Source organism: Microtus pennsylvanicus, chromosome 8, assembly GCF_037038515.1.
Source record: "Microtus pennsylvanicus isolate mMicPen1 chromosome 8, mMicPen1.hap1, whole genome shotgun sequence".
Taxonomy (NCBI): domain Eukaryota; kingdom Metazoa; phylum Chordata; class Mammalia; order Rodentia; family Cricetidae; genus Microtus; species Microtus pennsylvanicus.
The window spans coordinates 83,008,403-83,030,488 of NC_134586.1; the positions used below are offsets into that span (position 1 = coordinate 83,008,403).

General features: G+C 38.2%; 1 protein-coding gene across 2 annotated transcripts in view; it reads right to left on the bottom strand.

The window, feature by feature from the left end:
- Ccser1 (coiled-coil serine rich protein 1) overlaps nt 1-22,086 on the bottom strand; it is a 1,132,558-nt gene that overhangs the window by 736,640 nt on the left and 373,832 nt on the right. For both annotated transcript variants that reach the window (XM_075983940.1, XM_075983941.1), the window contains exon 6: nt 21,697-21,904. In XM_075983940.1, the coding sequence (XP_075840055.1) occupies nt 21,697-21,904 (208 nt within the window). The remainder of the gene's footprint in view (nt 1-21,696; nt 21,905-22,086) is intronic.

Here is a 22,086-nt window from a genome sequence, read left to right on the forward strand (position 1 = left end):
CACATTTATTAAGAATTAATACTTAATTTGCTGTTCAGCACAAAAACAAATCATGAAAAACCACCCATTTAGAGATATAAAAAAACAAAATAAAACAAAATTTTAACCATCTCCTCCTGCTTCCCTGCCCCTTCTGAGAGAAGAGACGACAGTAGCTGTCGAGGCAGTGGTCCTCATATACAGAATGCAGGAATATGGTGAGGGACTTCTTACTAGGTACTGCCTTTCACCTTCATCATAGTTTAGCATGTGTTTCCTTAAGAAGATATAGTCTACTTCCATTCTAAAAGAAAAACAAGCACACCAAAAGGCAGCGCAGTCTTGATGGACTTTCAAGCAAGAATGAATCGTTTTTGAAATGTGAATTATTATGCCCAGAGAGACGCATTCCTGGGAGAAAATAGATTATCTAGAAAGAAACACATGTCAGGACTTTGTAGTGCATGTCAGGGGATCATTATCACACTTTCACTCGTGAAGTGCTGATGAGCCTGAGATTATCCTAATTTGTCAGTAGACTTCATTGTGTGCACTGGAGGATTACAGCATGTTTTTGTGGCTATGCAAGGACGGGAAAATGTTATCCACCGTTAAGCGAGTCACAACAGCTCAGCAAGCTCCCTTTCTGTTGCAAGAACATCTAAAAGGTGCTTTTTGGACAAAATTTATCTTTCAAATGTGCTTTTTGCCTTCGAGTGGGACACTAACTCTGGACTGTTGATATGCTTTCTTCACAAAGCTAAGCGTTATTAGTCAGCAGCCAGTCCCCTAGCAACCATCAAGCTACATGCTCTGGGATGCAGAAAAGAAACTGGACAATTCTGCAACTGAAATGCATGTGGCGATCCTAGACGCTAAATTATAGTTTAGTCATGTTGATGAGTAGATGCAGACAGTTAGAACATCAAGGGGGTTTTCATAAAGAGGTGAAAACAGCTTCAGAATACACCCAGCAAAGTGTTAAGATGGGGAGCATGCCGTGACTTGGGGGAGCAAATGCACAGGAATTTGCATTAGGAAGTCACCCCTACCTATCTGCAGAGTAATGAAAAGGACACATTGACCAGTGCAGAACTGAGACACCACTGAAGATAGAAACAGATCACCAATGGAGACTGAGAAGTGTGTTGTCATTCTGTCTGAAACAGGGAACTGTTGGGATTTGTTTATTTATTTATTGGTTGAAAGAACTTTATTATGGCGGAATGGATATTTGCAGATTAAGAAGCAGGTAACGGAGTCCTAGACAGACACATTTCTCACAGCTCTGAAGACCAAAACTAGTTGTTTCTGATGAGGATTCTCTTCCTGCTTTGGAGATGCCTTTTCTTTCTCTAACTGGGTGGAGCCAGGTAGGGATAAGAGGAAATAAGAGAGAGGAGGAAAGAAAAGAGTAGGGGAGGGGATGAAACGTTAGAAGAGGTAGGGGACGTGTGGAGAGGAATAGAAAACTCAGCCAGAATAAGGGACACGGAGCCTACAATTGGTGATCCTAAAGAAGCTAAGTAAGAAGGTGAACCAAAGGAAAAACATATAGTTATCCTCTTGGCTATGGGAAGTTGCTCTGCTTGGTGGATGATTGCATTCTAACTGTGTTCTGTGTTTCTCCCCGTCTCTTCGAAAACACACCAGCTGTACAGTATCCTCCTTTATAGCTTAATTACAGGCACATGGGGGAACTGACCCTTCGACAAGCACCTTAGGGGGTTATATAAGTCATTTCACAGCAACTGACTTTCTTATCGCCTGCCTTTTACATCACGCCCTACAACTGCAGAAATTTCAGACCTTAAGCTTCACTTTGTGTGTGTGTCTCTCTCTGTGTGTGTGTGTGTGTGTGTGTGTGTGTTTATGTACAAGGGTATGCATACGGTTGAAGTGTTCAAAGGACATCCTCAGATACTGCACCTCAGGCTCCAGTCACCTTGTCTTTTGACACAGACTCAGCTTGGAGACCAGATTTGGCTGGCTCTTGAGGTCTTTCTTTTTCTCCATCCCCAGAGCTGCTGCTATAAACTCACATGGGTACTACACCAGGTTTTGTTACATGCATTCTGGGAATCATACCCAGGTCCTCATGATGCACTCTGCCAGCTGAGTTATCTTCCCAGCCTTTAATTTTCTGAATATAAACCTGGAAGGCCTTTAGTCCTTGAAAGCAAGTCCTTGCTTCCTTCCATGCTTCTGTATGCCTGCCTCACACCTTACCTCCTTCATCTTCTCCTCAGTCTTTGCCTTCCCCTTTGCTCCCTGAGTGCCTGCTACCCTGCCTTCTGTCCCTCACTCCTCTCTCCCCACATTCTCCATCTCTCCATGTATTACTCTGCCTCTCTTTCCTTTTTTTGCTTTATTCCTACATTTTGTAGTTTCAGAAACAGTTGTTCATAGAAAATTTCTTGATAAACTGAATAGAAAATTGCAACTCTACGCGCAAACAGAACTGTGTAAGTACAGCAAATGGCCCATAAAATCTAGCACAGCACAATTTAAGACTGAACTTTAAAACGCATAAAGCTCAGAAAGGTTCTGAATGGAAACAAAATGTCTGAGAAAATAGAATCACCATTAGACCTCACATAAAATACTTCATTTTAAGCAGGTTTTGTTCTGCCTGTCTTTCCACAATTATATTCTATACACAGGCCAAAACTTCAATTATAAAGAAAATACTAGAAAAAGTAAAATGTTTTTATATGCTAAATGGATGGTTTCAGTTCTTACAACAAAGAGTTAAATTAAGCCCATTTTAACTTGCTCTTAGTGTAAATTAAACTACTTTTAGGGTCTTTTTTTTTTTTGCAAAAAAAGAAAACAACAACAACAACAAAAAGTATCCCATGCCCACACTTAAAATCAATGTTGTAGCAAAGAAAATATTAGTTGCAAATTAAAAATTATATCAACATCACTTTAAAAGTTTGAACTTTGTGGAAGATCATGGTCCTCTAAACACAAGAGCTTTGTTGTTTTAGTGAGAGCACCTATCACCACCCCAGGAGATCCTCATGACTGCAGAATGCCCCTCACAGAAAAAGGGGACTGAGAGAGCCCATCCACCGTTTTTTAAAATCCAGCCATGCATCCCTTTATCTCCCTTCCAGCTATGTATAATTTTGCCCCAGCTGCATATGGGTTCATTGTCACCAGGACAGGCAGACTACACAGAGTGTACATCTTAGTTACTGTTTTATTGCTATGAAGAGACAACATGACCATGGCTGCTCTTATAAAGGAAAACATTTAATGGATGCCTTATAGTTCCGAGGCCTCGTTTATTACCATCATGATGGGACATGGAGACATGCAGACAGACATGGTGCTAGAGAAGGAGCTAAAGATTGTATACGTTTGATCCACAGGTGACAAGCAGTGAGTGGGACACTGGCATGACTTGGTCATATATGAGATCTCAAAGTCCATCCCTGCAGTGACACACTTCTTCCAATAAGGCCATACTTACTACAACAAAGCCACACTGCCTCAAAATGGCACATCCTATGAGCTTATGAGAGTCAAATACATTCAAACTACCCTGGTTTAAGTGAGAAAGACGCAACAGACTCATATATTTGAATGCTTGTTTCCTAGGTGGTAAACCTGTTTAGGAAGCATTAGAAAGCGTAGCCTTGTTGGTGGTGTATAAAGAGACAGTTTAAGGGATAAGGAAAAGCCCAGATTACTTTTGTTTTGTTTGCTTAAAGAAGACAAGGTTTTCATTAGTTTACGATAGTAAAAAGATGTCAAGGACAAATTCCAATAACAGAGGGGATGGGCCAATAAAAAGGAATTACTGTCCAGAAGGAGAAATCACCTCAGAACACAGTAGAGTGCCACAGCAGAGAGGAACATAAGTTCACTGAAAGCAGAGTTTAGTAGCTACGACTCAGTGGCCAGAGCCTGCGTCAGTGAGCTCAAAACGAGGGCGAGTGGAAATTACTCTGTAGCTTTTTGCAGGTTTTGCAGATCCTTTGAAGAATCAGCCTGCCTCCATCATAGGCTAAATGCAATCCAATAATAAAGACAAATTAGGCTCCTTCCTATTCATGATTAAACTTCTCTTCGCAAGGATTGAGCTATGTCCTACCTGTAACCTAACTACAAATGGTTCTGAACTGCCTGTTTCAAAATGTTCTTTAAAACCATCTTGCAACCCTATCTTTGTTTCATGACCACCTTGTTATGACTGCCTGTTGTGATTACGTTCTTTTGACCACCTGTTATGGTCTGCTCCTATAACACTGCCTATTTTCAGCCATTTGGCAATATCCTACCCCTCAGCTTTACAAAAACTTGTTTTCCTTATCTCCAATGTAGACCTCTCCAACTCTTCCTGAGGGGGAGGTAGCCCATGTACATGAATAAAAAGGTTTGCTTTAATTAATAGCTTGCTTTAATTCATTTGGCCATGATGATTTGGGTCGGTGATCTTTCTCCTCTCAACTCTGGTATTACCACCTTCAATAGTTTCAAAACTGAGGTGGCAGTATGGAAGTGAGAGATGACTGCTACCACCTGAGGTCTTTGCTCTTTGGGTATATTTCTTAAAACACTTAAGACCACTAACCCAATCAATGCTATAAGTCAACTCATCAATAGCAGAGAGGTGGGTATGTTCACACTGAGCAAATGCCCTTGTGCACTCAAATGTGCATGTGTGTGCGTGTGTGTGCATACACACACGCACACACACTAGTTGTGTGGTGTCACTTCTGAGTACTCATATTACAACATTCTTAAGTGCATGCTGCCACAAATTTCCCTCAAAAATCTTTTTTCCAGTTATACAATCCAGGACCATATGAACTGGTATTTTACTACTGTTAATTTAAAAGAAAAAAAAAAGATACATTTTTGAAGGTTTCCTGAGGTGAAAGTATAACTCTTGTAGACATTATGCTAGTAAGAGAGGCAAACTTAGACATCAAATAAGTAAAGACAAATGTTCAGAAACAAGAATTCCATTCAAAAATACACAAAATTTATAATTATCTTTCCAGTGAAACTTATATTTACACAAAATCAGCCAGGAAAACATCTACAGTATTAAATAATGTATCTCAAAGCATGTATTAAATAAAAATGGTGACCCGATAGTAAAAATGCTGATGGTGAGCTTTTATTTAAAATGTCTTCAGTGAGAAAAATATTATAGCAACACATAGTCAACTTAAACAAATCCCACCTGTAAATCCCTCCTGAAAAACTAGTAAGCATAAACACGGAGGAAAACTAACTGAAATCAGATGCAACTAGAGGTTATGAATAAGAGTTTTATGCCAGAGAATTTCTCACTAACAAAGCATAATTGGAATGATTTTAAAATATAAATACAAGTACTTCACTTGGACTAGCTATTTTTACACTAACATCTACCCAATCAACCTAAAAATCACATTTGATTTGAGACATGAGAAGGCTGAATGGCAGTACTGAGGGATTCTGGGAACAAGCAAAAATGCCTTTGCAACACCAATGGTGCTCCACGTGACTCCAAAAAGGAGCCCTAGAATTGAAGGAAGCCGGAAAGTCAAAGCTCAGAAAGAGTGACAAAGGCACATAATTTAAGTAACTTGCCTCAGCACAACTTAGATGAACTAGCCTTGACAGACATGTTCTGATCCCTAATGTAGACCTCATGACCATGTCTTTTCTAATTATTTTTTTGCCAGTATAGTGACTCTTTGAAGATAATCGTTTGTTCTCTTTAAACTAGACATTTACTTGTTGTAGAATATGATTTTAACTAGGCAAAGATATGTTACATTTTTTATGTTGCATTTGTTTAATCATGGAAAGATGTGCTGCTTTGCCTAAGGCATCTGATTAGTCTAATAAAAAGATGAGCAACCAATAGCTAGTCAATAAATAGATAGGCAGGACTATCCGGCAGAGAGAATAAGTATGAAGAGGAATCAAAGCTTGAGAAAAAATGGAGAAAAGAACAAGGCAGGAAAATAGGGAGATGCTGGGGCCAGTCAGCCAGGCAGCCACCAGCGATCGAGACACAGAGTAAAGCATACAGAATGAAAGAAAAGCAAACAACTCTGAAGAAAACATAAGCGAATAAAAACAGGTTAAATTAAGTTATAAAAGCTAACAAGAAAAGATCCTAAGGTAAGGCTGAACATTCGTAACTAATAATAATTTTCTGTGTCATGATTTAGGAGCCAGTTGGTAGGCAAAAAAAAAAAAAAAAAAAAAAAAAGAAGAAGAAAAAAAAAAAGAAAAAGAAATAGAAAAAAAAAAAGACAAAGCCTGCTACTTTCCTCCTCCAACTTGGTGGAGAAGCCCATGAACTCAAAGAGAGAAGATAAGTGGATCTATTGACTTGTGTTTACCAAGGTATAACCTGACTTGGTTCTAGTGTTTTCAATAGCTACTCCCAGAACGACATTTCACTTTAATTTAAACACACAGGAAATAACATATTTAACTATACAATTTCTGAAACAGTAAAGCAATAAATCCAGCATTTTATGTCTTCCAGTTTTCATCTTTTGGGAATTAAAATACCACAGTTACAGTTTAGCAATTAAGTCCCCTCTATCTAAGCCAGTTAACAGATTGCAAAATGGCCTTGGAGAGCTCCCTCCCTCCCCGACAGTCCTCCACAGGGAGGCTTCCTGGACTCTTGGATGCCACCTGCTGTACATTTGCTTTGTTGCAGCTTGAAATGCTTGATAACAGAATCGCATGAAAGTAAGGGGTTGTGTGGCAGGAGAAGCACCTATGCTGGATTTGTGAAGAAACTGGGAATTCAGATATGCGTAGCAACCCTGCTAAGGGTTATTTGATTAACTCTGGACTGTGATTGCAACATTGAGTGTTCCCACACCCATTAGGCATGAGGAGGCATCCTTTTACAAAATACAAATACTAGATGACAGACACAGGGTGCTCAACAGTAAAGCATTCGTCTTAGATGCCACTTGAATATCAAAGACACACTGTTTGAAAAGAGGTGACAATATCCCTGCAGCTTTCACAGGATGGGGCCATGGGCTGAAATAAAACTCTGTGAACAGATATGGTAGATAGGGGTCTCATAAAGCACAGATAATTTCAAAAGATTTTGTCTGTGTGTATTCTCCAAACATATCTGAAAATTTCATTTGTAAACTATGATTTTGAAAGAAGTATAAGAAATACTTGTGAACATAAAATACCTACCAAGACTTGCTTTTGTGCACACCTGTCCTTATTACCTCTACAGTGACAGTCTTATCCCGCATACTGTGTTGGGCAGGTCCTTATATTTTGTTCCATTTTTCCTGTGGTTTTGCTTAGTGCAACATTAATCTTTAACAATGTCTTGCATAACCTGTATATTTTTGAACCCTGTGTTACACATAAATTGTACTATAATGTAAATTCCCATTCCAAATATCATTTGTAGGACATGTTGATATATAACCATAAATCCTTTGCTAGACTTGCACAAAAACTATACCAGGCCCTCCTAAGAGACCAATTTCATGGCAACATTTTCGGAACATGCTGAAATTGCCTAGCAGTTTTGGGCAAGCAGTTGTGTGGTACCTCTGCTGCTAGAAGTTGAGAGGCTTAGGCAAGATTTAGCTTCCTTCATAAAGATGTATAGACTGAGGGCAGTTCAGAACTGACATTCAAGAATGGCTGGGCTCTTCCAGACTTATAATTGTGATCACTGCTAGATTGCCTCTGTGTTTAGGTAATAGCCAAAATAATTATAGTAACACTATTTAAAATAAAGACAAGATCTCATCTTAATGCAGAGAGTACACTACATAAAATGTTAGTTCCTATTCTTGATTTATTCAACATAATTTATTGTATCCTTTTAATATTAAAAGGTTCTATACTTTCAAATGCATATACGAACCATGGGACATCTATCATTGTTGCGATAAGGTTTCACTATGTAGCCCAGGCTAGCCTCAGACTGGTAATCCTGCTTCAGGACCTCCCAAGTGCTGGGTATATCGAAATGTCATGCATCACCACACTTAGCAGGTGGCAGGAGGAATTTAACATCCTCTAAAGCCATTGAGCTGTTCCTTGTAAAGAAATAAGCCAACAATTTGTGAGCAGGAAGGACGGATTATTGCTTTTATTCCACGTTTTGGTTTTATAAAATAGTACTTCCTGTAGTAATGCTGATGTTCCAAAAGCTTTTGAGGTCTGCATTTTGGAATGAACTTTGCAGGGCACTGGAACTCAGGGCTTGTTTACCATTCTTATGCTGATGCTCAGCACCATCATGACACTGACTTTCTTCCTGACAGACTTCACACTGCTCTGTTCTTTCCTGGTTTTCTGAACACTAAATATTGAAGCAATCTAAGTAGATATCAAATGTAAACTGTTGGATCCATAGCTTTAGGCAGCATTTATATGGTCAAGAATATTTGAACTATATTTCTAGCCCGATTTCCTGGAAATGCAGGCAAACATATCCAAATGTGACACCCAAATTTGCACTGAACTAAGTAAGTGCTGTAACCTCCCTCTGTCCTTACAAGGCTCTCATTTCCTTCAGCTTCACACAGATACTCCTCACAGACTCTTCTCAGGTACAGACAATTGCAATGGCCTCTGCTCAATACCCACACAGTGGCATTCAGGGTTACCCTTGCTTACTCTCCTTCTGTCACCTCTATTACAGTTCAGCAAGGACCATTGACATCCCAAGGGTTTTGCACTTCTCCCACTTCTTTTTGTGCTAATTGCTACAGCTTGGCTCATTGCCATAATTTCTTAAATTATGACATAATTTCTTACAACTTAGTAACACGTTGAACTGAAAAGGAAACTCAACTGACATGTAGCACTTCATTTATTAAGAAATATGAGATAAAATTGGTACCATTATTGAAAAAGTTCCCAAAATCACATTATGGCAACAACATTGGTAGTTAAACATCAGCTAGCACTGACTTTATAGTAATGATTAGTTTCGCATTTGTACTATTAATGCATGCAGCATTCACATTATTGATGATATACTGTTAGACTTCAATGTATTTATGAAATCACAAATGTTATCCATTTTACTTATAAAATAGGAGACTATTTGTAGTAGTTCATGCTCATGGGTGCTCTCCCTACATATTCACCTTATGTCTCATATTGTATTTGTGAATTGCTCAAATATCTTGACTATAATTATTATTACAAATGGTAAGAATAGACTCTTAAACCCTTAGTCAAACTGTATTAAGTTACAGAGTAAGATTTATATTCATGTATCTATGATCCTGTATTTCTTTGATCTTAACCAGTCTACTTCTTTCAAAAGATTTATTATCAGTGAAACTGAGATAGAGTCAGGGAAGTATGTTTCTTTGCTTTCTTTAAGTTCTCACAGAGCATTGAAAAATGTAGAGTTTCTCAGATAGAAAAAAATAATCAGAATTACCTATTCTTTTGTTTTCAAGAAATTAGCCATCAAAAGAACAAACAATCCAATAAAAAAAAAAGAGTACAGACCTAAAAATAGAACTTTTAACAAAGGAATCTAAAATGGCTGAAAGACATTTAAGGAATTGCTCAATAGCCTTAGCCATCAGAGAAATGCAAATCAAAACAATTCTGAGATTCCATCTTATACCCATAACAATGGCCAAGATCAAAAACACTGAAGACAACTTATGCTGGAGAGGCTGTGGGGTAAAGAGAACACTTCTGCATTGCTGCTGGAAGTGTAAGCTGGTACAGTCCTTTTGGATGTCAATATAGTCATTGTTCAGAAAACAACTTTCCTCAAGACCCAGCAATACTACTTTTGGGTATATACCCAACTGATGCTCACTTGTATCACGAGGACAGATACTTTTGGTTTTTAACATGTTTTTTTCTAAAACCACGTAGCAGTTTAGCATTAATAATATTTTTAGCAGGGAACCCTGACTGCTCTTTGAACTGGAGAGGGAGGGGGAGGGGGAGGGGGAGAAGGGGAGGGAAATGGGAGGAGGTGGAAATTTTTAAGTAAAAATAAATTAAAAAATGTGAGTAAAAATGGGTTTCTGATCCTACTGCACGTACTGGCTTTGTGGGAGCCTAGGCAGTTTGGATGCTCACCTTCCTAGACTTGGATGGAGGTGGGTGGTCCTTGGACTTCCCACAGGGCAGGGAACCCAGATTGCTCTTTGGGCTGAAGAGGGAGGGGGACTTGATTGGGGGAGGGGGAGGGAAATGGGAGGCGGTGGTGGGGAAGAGACAGAAATCTTTAATAAATAAATAAATTAAAAAAAGAAGAAAATGTGAGAAAAATAATACTTTTAAAGAATGGAAAATAGCAACCTAACTTAGCATGAATGACAAAGTCAAGTCCATTGATAGATTTGCAAAGGAGAAAATGAGTATTCTATAAATAAGCATGCTGATGGTAATACCACCAACTGCACAGTAACTTCCATAGCATGATGTCTTAGCTGTAAACAATTTAGTGAGCTCTTATAAGTCACAGGGATGGGACTATTTACCAGCTATTTGGAAAGATGAGAGGTCTGACAAAATACTAGTTTCATTCTGACAAAAGCTGCCTTCTGTTAAGGGTTTGAGTTTTGCCCCAGGGAACTTCCCAACAAAGCAATTGCATTTTAAAAACTTTTCAGTATCTGTCAGTCACCTGTTTCAGACTACAGCTGAAATTATCATGAAGAGATTCGTGGGTGTGTCTTTCACATGATGGCGTGGATCACAAATAGGAGCAGCCAATCCAAACAGAGTGAGTTACAAGTACAAAAATACTTTCCAGTTTACACTTACAGGCTAAAGATTTGTAAAATGGACAGGAGCCTTTGGATACCTGTCTGCAAACACATAAAAGATGAAAAATTCCTTCCTTTCAACCAGAACCACTGGCTCCAGCAGCTTTCCAAAGTCATAAACTCAACAGGAAAGAGGATAGGCACTAATAATATATTCTCCAGCCTTTTAAAGTGTGTAGTTTTTCCTTCAGTCACAAATTTGTCAGTCTGCAAGACTTCAAGGGAATGTGTGCTGCTGCAAAAAGAAAATCTCCCCAAAATGTTACTCTGGGAAAAAATGGAAATCTATGCAGCATCACTCAGGATGCTATTAGCATTGTAAATATCCAGGTTAGGGCAAGATTCTTGCCAAGAGAATCATAATGCAGTTTCAGCTTGCTACGATTCTAAGAGCTGAAATATCTTCTGGAACCAAAAAAGGAAAATATGCATTAAAAGAAAAAAAAAGCTAAAGAGAAATGTAGCTGGGTTCAGCTGAAGTGCCAGCACGCTCCAATCAGAGAAGCACACTTGGTATGAACAAATAGAAAATAGCCTGTGAAGTTAAATCTGTATCTTATGGAATCATGAACCAATGGATGTACAAATAAAAGACCAAGAATATAAAACTAACTGATAAAATATTTGTTAAGCCAGAGTAACTCAGATATTATGAATGTAAAAAGGGAGTATGATGCATGTGTGTGGGTGGGGGTGGGGTGTGGAACAAGATAATGAAAATAAAGTAAACTTAAAAAGGTTAAGAAGATTCAGTGGGACAGAGGAGTTGGTCACTGATCATGTTGTAAGCCTCTTTCCACTATACCCCCAGGCGATTATGTGTCATATACAGCAACAAAATTAGATTACCTGAAGTTATCTTAGTCGTACACAGGGACTTATCTTGATGAACACAGCATGGAGTAGAAAGATGATAAAAGAATGAGATGTCAGGACCTCCCTTTCTTAGAAAAGTTAGCACATGCAGAGGCACCATGGAATCATGTGACCAAAGAACAACAGAATGCCAGATTTAGACATATAGACAAAGTCTATAAACATATAATATAAAAAAACATTTTATTATGCCAGAATTTAAATAATACCTGCAGCATCTCTGATCTGAGTATTTTCCTTGTGCACTCTGATCATTAAGAATTAGTAATACAAAAAAAAAAGAATTAATAATACACTGCTTGGGATATGGAAATCGGCCCAGACTAACTTAGAGATTTTGTTTTGGTTTAGTGTCTTTTGAGCCACAAAACTACCAAGTGGTCATATGCTTCCAGATTTTTAAAAATTTTGTTATGGAATTAATGAATAAGAATGATTATAAATGATTATTCTGTTTATTAATAATGTCAAAACTTGAGGGGAAATGTTTGAAAATGATAATTCTGTTACATCATAGTTTATTAACGATGAATAAAAATGTGCAAAGGAGTGAACGCATGTCCAAAAACCAAAAACGATATAATCTATGTTTTGGACAACATGAATGTATCCCTACTTACTAAATTATATATAAATAAAAAAGTACTCTGTCTGCTACTCAGTCCGGGTACAAGATTCCCCTACCATCATGGCCTGGCTCACTTCCTTCCTTCTTCAACTCCATACATTCTCTGCTGGGACCTGTTCACTATTTCAGATGATTCCAGCCAGGGAATAGTAGGATCCAGGGGTTAAGAAGGAAGAAACAAAACAATGAGGGTTGGGAAAAGAGACTCACTTAGAAAATGGAGAGGATAGAGTGAGGGAGAGAATAGATAGATAAAAGTAAGGATTTTTGTAAAGGCCATAGGGTATCATATTATTTTACATTTATTTAAAATTTCAGGTGGTGGTGGTGCACACCTTTAATCCAGCACTTGTGGGGCAGAGGCAGGTAAATTTCTGTGAATTTGAGGCCAGCCTGGTCTATAAAGTGAGTTTTAGGGTAGCCAGGGCTACATAGAGAAACCCTGCCTGGAGACAACAAAAAATAAAAAAAATAAGAGCATTAACAAACAAAATTTCATACATAAAAGAACACATGTATACCTAACTTTTAACTGAAGGTATAAAACTTGGGGTGATAATGTTTCCATCTAATGTCATAGAGTATCTAAGAAAAAACAAAACAGTGCCAGGCAAAGAAAACTTCCTTTCAAGCTGTTGGTCAGAGAAATATAAGAGAGTCCCAAAATAATATACGCTATTGCTTGGCCTCAATTTTCTCCTATACATTGAAGGAATACCATTCTGCTGTAGATACCACCGAGTTAAGACAGAGGATTTGGAAGTGTTAGAACACACGTGCTGGGTGACTGACTCTCACAGTAATGAAAGGACCTACACAAACTTCCACAAAAGACAAGCAATCAATAGCTTTACCCAGCTGCAATACTTATGAAGCACAACAATAATCAGGATGACAGGTTAATTCCAAAAGATACAAGAGTGGCAGGCAGCAATATCCTGGAGATAACTGGGGTGGTTTGAATGAGAAAGGCTCCCACAGACTCACATTAAATGATTTATTTTATTGAGAGTTGCTGTGGTCATGGTGTCTCTTAAAGCAATAGAACAGTGACCAAGACAGCAGTTGGTAACAGGATTACTGTGTTACTGTAATAGACCTGACCATGCTGCTCAAAGCAGAATGAGGAATTTGGGACTTTGGATTAGGAGAACAGTGAATACTTTGAGAGGAACTTATGGGCTATACTAGTAGGTACATGGAAGATGGTGGTGCTTAGGATGATTTGAATTGTTGGGGCCCAGCTCATGAAGTTTCAGAGGAGAAGAATATTAGTATGTGACCTAGAGATTGTTCTTGTGATACTTTGGCAAAGAATGTGGCTGCTTTCTGCCCTTGTCTAATTCCACAGCAAAATGAGGAGTGGGGCTGGAGTGTATTTGCATATGTGAGAGATACATTTTTGGAGGCTACAGGGCTGACTGTGGTAATGACCTTCCATGTGGAGGAAGTTTTCTCATTTCTTTGTCCTCATGCTTTCTATAAGATCTTCTAATCTCAGTTAAGTTTGCTCTTGGTACCCATCAAAGTCACAGGCACAATGATGTACTATTTCTGAAACAAGTTCATAAAATGCATTATGCAATTTGTCCTGTTCACCTAGACTGGATGTCCTGAGAGAAACTGGTCTCTATGTGGTTCAATGAAAGGCACATATAGTGAAGGACTGACCTGTTGGTGGTTCTCAGCTACACTGTGAAAGACCTAGGAAGAGGACTCTCATATTCAGTAAAGCCTTCCTATCACTATCCATGGCTGACATCTTGATATGACCTTTGATATGGCTTGATATGACCCTTGATATGGCTTACATCCAATCTTCAACTATGACTATTTTCAAATTTTTGGACACAAATTCTGATAGATAACAAATATTTATTATTCTAAATAATTTTAAGATGAGGCTATTCATATTTAGTTTTCTTAATATTTCATATTTAGTTTTCTCACTGTAAAAGTATTTTTTGAATACTTTCTGTTTCTCATACATACTCTGCTGTTTATAATAATGTTACCATTCTCAAGTCTGGACAGTCTGTATAAATGACTGCTCCCTTTTTGGTTTTCTTGAGTTAATTGTCTGTGATTTTTTTTCTCTTTTTGATTTAATTACATCCATTAGTAATTCCTTTACTTTTAAATCTTCAATGGCTGGGTTCTAGTGTTAGCATGGTGACAGCTGTATGGCTGGGGGAGACTGTGGGGCCATTGGCAGTGAGACCAGGATCTATCTCTACTGCTTATTCTGACTTTTAGGAACCTGTTCTCTTTGGAGGGATGCATTGCTCAGCCTAGATACAATGGAGGGGGGGTTCTGGCTCTGCTTCAAAGCAATGTTTTAGACTTTGTTTGATTCCTCATGGGAAACCTTACTCTCTCTGAGGAGTGAATAGGGGGTGCAATGGGAGGAAGTAGAAGGGAGCAGGAGGAGCAAAAAGAGTGGGACCTGGATTAGGCATTTAAAATGAGAAAATATGTTTTTTTTAATTTAAAAAAATTTTTAAGATAGTTTTATTTAAAAGAAAAAAACCTCAAGGAACCTATTGGATTTTTTTAATTGCCTACTATTTGTCCAGATTCTATTTTACTTTTCTTCTTTTTAATTATTTCTTCCCACTTCTTTTAGATTTAATTGGCCTTTATTGGTTTCTCTGGGAAGAGACTTTGTCATCTTATTATTCTTTCTTTCTGCTAATATAAATCTGTAAAGAAATAATGAATTCTCTAGTACTTATCATGTGAACTATGCTCCACAAGGTCTGCATTATATTTTACAAAAGAACCCTATAAGTTAAAATGCCTCTGGGAAACAGGATGCTACATTTGGAAATGACCTATCTTCTCAAAAGCTCTTCCCTGGCATTGCACAGGAAAGGCTTGTTCTGCATTTGTGTCCCACGGCTAAATCTACATAGCCGGTTTCTGAGACATTCTACAGTGCAAGCTTTCTTCCATACGGAACTCCCACAGTAACTCTTATATTGACTTAAACAAATCTTATTGCAAGCAAAATCAAACAAAAGTTAAGAGGGTGGCAGAAAAAAATAAGATCTAACTCCATTATTTTTAATGATAAGACTGAAAAGACATCTGATTACTAAGCTGTTGTTTGCAATGATTGTCTTGCACTGCTTGTTAAGTTGCTGTTTGCCTGGTGCATAGTGAATGCCTAGGAGAAAACCTCAGGCTCAAGCATTTATGTCAGGAATGTTGACCAAGGTTTATCTTCTGCAGTTATAACTATAATTATAAATCCCTGGAGTTCCTTAGCTATAGCTCTTCCGTTTGCTTTTCAGAAGTGTTGAGAAGTTCATACTGAAAATTAACCTTGAATGCATGTGATTTCTTCTTTAGAGAAAATGAAATTAAAAATTGAACTAGATAAAGGAAAAAGAAGTATGGATTAACAACTTTTTAATTAATGAAAATTCATTGGGAAAAGCTCCACAACTCAAATATTTTTATCAGCTTGACAGTTTTATTAGATATATTCATTTTCAAATGTACCTATTTCCTTGCTTTTTCACTTACTAGGTGTTTTCCCAGAATATATCCCTCTTGTTACATCAAACGTTTTGTTTGGTTTACATTTACATGATGTTGTTTGAGTACTTTCTGGTTAAAAAACATACTTGAGTTACCATCACAGTGCCTAATTGCCAAATTAAAATTTTGAAAGTATGGGACTGGCTAGGCGGCAGTGGGGCATACCTTTAATACTAGAACTAGGGAGGCAAAGGCAGGTTTCTGCAACTTGGAGGCTAGCCTGGCATAGAGAGCAAGTTCCAGGACAGGCACCAAAACTACAGAGAAACCCTGTCCCAAAATAAATAATAAATAAATAAAATAAAAATAAAACAAAAGGTGGGACTGAGGACAAGGAGTTAGAGTTTCAGTTGAATCTTTTTACAGCCATCTAATTATGCTTGCTGTTACTGTTGTAATGCTGTCATTGTGGAAAGTAGTTTGAAAATAGGCTATTCAATGTGGCTATACTGAAAGGCATGTCAAAGAGATCCGAGGACTTCCCAAGTTCTTCTTCGGGGTTGGGAAATAAAAGTGGTGTTTGAATAGAAGGCAAAAGCTATGCATCACTAGGCAACCCAGTCAACACCTGGTACCTACCCACCCATCTCATCTCCATCTCTCTGGCAAGAACTTCTAACATGTAAATCTTTATCCAGAAGACACAGCTGTCCTCTAGTGAACCACCAGAGTCCCAGTCATTTCCTCTCCCAACAGTAGGTTTCTAGAAAATCTCAAGCTTGTTGGGGTACAGGTTGTCACTCTAAATCCAGTAATGATTTTTTTGATCATAGATAGGATGAAAGATACACTATAGGGTTTAAAGAAAGTTTTCCAGATAGACAGGAAAGACTGAAAGGTCCAAGAGATTTGTGGACAAGTTTAATCATAGGGACAGTTTCGTGTCTTCCCTCTTCAACTGGCACCAGCTGCTTCTCAACGCTATTTGTTGACAAAGAAAAATGAGAATATGGACATTTTTCACGGGGAACTTTGGAGTCTAACATTTTATTTGGGGGCACCTGTCCTTAATAAGCCAATTAAAAGAAACAAACTGACTATACAAAGCAGAAAATGGAGATTTATTCAATTTGTCCACATTGGAAAGAGGGACAAACAGATCATTGGTCCCCTGAGTCCATCTTCAACCACCTGCCATCTTATTAGGATATCAATTGCTCACTGGTGTTTGAAGATTCCTTCCAGTGTCCTTCTTGGTCAGTTACCATACAATATTACAATATTTTAAAAAAACCAAAGAGGATAAAATAGAGAACAGAAAAAAAATGATGGGAACATTAAACAAACCCTGTCTCTGGATTACATATAATGATAAAGTCACAAGAAAAATAATGGCTTAAAAGATTTTGACAGCTCTCCTTTGCTCTAGTTAAGTATTTTATTACTAACCTTAAAATAGGAGAATAAAACAGAATTTCCAAAGACCTAAAGTTACTAAGCATTTTAATAGAACTGTTTATATTTGATAATTTAAGAAAATTTAATCACTTTTTGGGGGGTGGGTGAGGCAGAGATTTTCTGTGTAGCTATGACTGTTTTGGTACTCACTTGTATTCCAAACTGACCTCAAACTCACAGGAACTCGCCTGCCTCTGCCTCCCTGAGTGTTGGGATTAAAGGCGTGTGGCACCACCACCCAGCTTAAAGCACTTTCTGAGAGCAAGGGAATTTTAAAGAAGTCCAGATTTGGGAGTGTAACATGTGTTCAGCTCCTCCATGTTCAGCTCAAGATGTCAAGAGAAGAGCACTACTAAAATAGTAGGCATACGCAGCTGACAAAGTAATAGCCGTATTACACATGAACTCTTAGCAATATGCAGTCTCATAATAATTTATGTTTATTCCTGTCTGCTGAGTGAAAATAATGGTTTGTCAAAACCAAATTATCTATATTTGGAAGGTGCGAGGATACATGGGGAAAAACGAACAAAAGTTCTCATTCCCTAAGTTTATAGGATTTTCTTCTAATCTTCAGGATTTAGTAGATAATTTTTAAAATAATAATGAATCCCAGAGCATCTTAACCATAAGAAGATCTGAAAAGCTTTAGGAGATTATGTGTTCAGTCTATAGTCTTTAGCATGTATAAGGGGCATGATCAGATTAAACCTTGTAATGGTTGCTATCTGTCTCTATTTCATATGCTGAGAAAGTCACATTGTGTCAGTTTTACTCTATTAGCAGTAACTTAATGATTGACTAGAAGTTGAATGATATATATTTTCCTTTCATTTATGTATTCAGCAGTTAATATGTTTTAAACAGACACTAGGATAAGATGGCAGGCTCAACTCACTGATGACTCTTAACTTAGAGTATCATTGTACATAAAGAGTTAGCAATTGAAGAATCAATCATGTAAAATCCTAAGATGTGCACACTTAACTTCCAGAGTGCATCTAAGGGTGTTTAGAAAATGTGCAAAATGTCCCCAAAAGAGTGACCAATCACATACTCATCAGTTTTTTCACTCCAATAAAGAAACTGGATTGTAGATGGGAAACTTACAAGTTGGAAGGCCAAATATGATTACAATGAGAACCTGGGACATCCCTCCGGTGGCAATAACTGAAAAAAGAGATACAAGCGAATTCCAAATACTCAGGAAGAGTCCTCAAGTACAAGAAGGAGTCAGTTGTATTCAACACAATATCTTTAAGAGACTATCCTAATCCAGTGCCTTTATTTCAGGACCCACTGTAAAGAGTGTCGGAAAGCCTTCAGCTTCTGCAAGCTGAGACCCAGCACTGGAGCTTTTAAAACTGACTCCAGCCTAGGGCCATAGCTACTGCTCTCAAGCATAGCAGCTCCCATTGGGAGGTCAATCACCAGCAGCACAGGGTTGTATTGAATTTTACTGTCTACTCATTTTAAAAATTGCATTTAATTGAAATCCCATGGAATAGTCTAGAATAACAAATACAATTGACAAAGCTAGATTAGTTCACGATGTATATGGTTAAAATTTGTAAGAATTACTGCCAACATATATAATGTGATAGAATAGATAGAATAACAAATGTGCATTAAAGACAAAACAATTAAAAGAAAGAAATGAATGTGCTAGTAGGATTTAATACTTAACGTATTTTCAGAGCAGTATGCAAATAAAGTATTTTGGTAAAGTACAATATTGAATAAAACATGTTAGTAAAAAGTAATTTATAGGGTTGGGGAGATGGCTCAGCGATTATGAATGCTTGTTGCTCTTGCTGAGGAACTGAGTTCAGTTCCCAGTATCCACATTATTTTTCACAATCCAACATTAATTCCATTTTCAGAAGATTTGATATACACTTCTGACCACTGCTGGCTCCAGGTACACATTTAGGCCACAATTATATATGTAGACAATTTTACATACATAAAATAAAATAAAAATGATACCAACAACACAAAAAGTAAATGTTAAGTTTTTAAAGTATTATTATTAGAACCAAAGAATTGTCCTTATATTCATTCAAAGGTACAGGGAATACTGACTCAGTAGACAAAGTAATTTGGAAGATATAGATTTCACATGCTGTGGGAACTTACCATGAAAAGTCCTTCTGATGTCCCACAGTTTTAATGAACTCTAGACACTTGGGAAACAACCATCTGGCTCTGGATTTTCTAGCAGCCATCCCTTTGCTGCATGTAAGTGTAAGGTCATCTTGATTGCTTGGCCAAAACCAGAAGTGACATTTTTGTTCTTTCTGAACCTTTTCAAATATTTTACAGAGATACCCTCTCCAATGAAGGAAGTACATATGATTTGATCATCATGAAAATGAATTCACCTTTTATTTACCCAAGTATGAAAATGCCACAAGTGTATATTATCTACACGAATGGACAGACAGGTTTCGAGGAGACCAACAGAAAAGGGTTTTAAATGCAAAATTTAATTAAAATACATAATTCAATTTGTTCATTAATTTTCATTAGTTTTAAGCCCAGAATAACTCCTGACTACATCTTATACCTCTAGAAATTAGTTATGGTGATAACATTTTAAAGAGGGGGTTGATATAGTTATTAATGACCTAAAGGCCTCAGTGGACTGAGAAGCTCTTGACAGCAAAGTTGACTTGACTGACAACATCTGTGGGAGCTTCTGATGAGATCCATACACCAACCCCTCTGGTGTCTAGCACTTCTACTGCAGGAGAACTGATCTGCAGATGGACTCTTCCATCCTCGGTCTTCTCCTTTTCAATCCTAGAAAACCCCAAGACCACTACTCCACATGCGCACAGTCTCACTTCTGCAGGGACTGTGGCCCTTCAGTTGTTCTGATTAAAGAACAATTCTGATTCTGAAGATGCCTGTTAGCTTTCTTTGTTTCCACTTCATGCTTTATCTATCATTGGTAGAAGTAGGAAACTGATAAATTGTGATCATTTTCTGTGATAAACGCTATAAAATAGCAACTACTAAAACTAGTAATTAAAGTGTTTGTGCACCACCCAGGCACTAGAGAAGAGGAGTGAGGAAGTCATGAATCCAAAGTTGCTTTCATGACATCGCAGCTTGAAGTCAGAAGAATCTACACAAGACTCTGCCTCAAAAATAATGGCTAAATGCTGGGAGGCCCTGTGCTTTGGAAGTCGCAGTCTACCATGTCCTGGCAAATCTCTCTGAGCTCAGCAACACTGATGACTGGTGCAGGACAATCGTCTATATTCTGTCAATTATACTTTAAATAAATGCTGATTGTTCGGTAGTCAGGCAGGAATCAAAGGCTGGAAAACCAGACAGGAAGTAGAAGTGGGGCAATGAGAACAGGAGTATTCTGGGAAGAAAAAAGCTCCTTAGCAGTCCCGCCTAGACCACAGAAGAAGCAGGATGTGACCTGCCCCGCTGAAAAAGGTACTGAGCCATGTGCCTAACATAGATAAGGATAATGGGTTAATATATGTTATAAGAGCTACTATGATGCCTGAGCTAATGGGACATAACTTATGGAGACCTCTGTGTGATTTTCTTTGGGGCTTGCCGGCTGTGGGAACTTGGCAGGACAGAAACTCCAACAAGAAGCCCCTCCTGTTACAGATGACAATCTTCCCTTTCCCTTCCCTGCCTTGGAAAAAAATCCCTCTATCTGCCCTTATTTGGAGACTCTCTCTAGGTTCAGAAGCCTAGCTAATCTCTAGTATGACCCATATGACCTTTGACACAGTTCCTTGCAGAAGCTTTCCCCTTGCTGCCCATACAGTAATTGGTAATTAGACTTTGTTCTAGGTGCATAAGGATAAGACCGTGCTTCTACTTGTGATAATTGAGGCTTCACTAGGAGCCTTATGATAGAAGCAATATGTTTCCCAGTTTCTGAGGTACAGATAACCCCATATGATTGAGTAATATAATTGAGAAAGATGCAGAGACAGTGTTTCAGGATACTTTCATCACATAAAACCAGTAGGTGTGAAAACAATCGTAAGAGGTTGCCAGAGGACCAACGAATTCACTATGTATTTCATTAACACCTGCAGACTGAGGTATGCTGACCAGAACAAAATCACTTTCAAACCTGCCTTTATAATGCCATATAGATAATTCACCAGCAAAATCAAAGTGGAAAAAAAAAAAAACTCAGTAGATTTCTCAGCCTCTTGACAGTGACATAAACGGATTGTGCCATGGTTGATGCCCGTTTCTCCTTGTTGCACAGGTTAAGGAAGGTTTGGTCTTAACTTCCTTTTTCATAGAATCTGGGAAATTTCTAAGGACCCATTTGTACATCAGAAATTGAAGTTATTCATTTGGCATGTGAGGAAAGCTAAGGCTCGGGAAAACACCTGAACCATACGCAATGTGCCACAGGATATTAGCGACCGAGAAGGATGCAATCAGGTCTACAGACCTGCTGAAGGCCAGCAGGGGCACCCGATAACTGCAGAGCAGCCCTACCTCTTGAAGCACTCTCTTCATCTTCAGTAGCAACGTCTTCACTGCCGTGCATTCCTGCAGCATCAGTCTGAATGGCAGGGAATCTACTCCTCCGTTTTCCTCCACACCGAGCAGGGGACAATCTGCAGAGGGACTGGTGGGCATTCGGCTGACATGGGAACAGCGGGCTTCTTGATCAACGTCTTTCGTTATTTTCAGGGAAAGGCTCCTAACAAGAAACAAGATAAAAAATTACACTGTGGTGTGCTTAAAGCATCATTTCCTCCAGTGTCAATCAATGTTAACACGGCACTAAGTACTTCCTGTGAACCTTGTCATTTTCTCAAATTAGCCCTTGAAGTGCTCACACCGTCAGCAGAAATTATGAATTGCATATTTAGTGGTAAAATT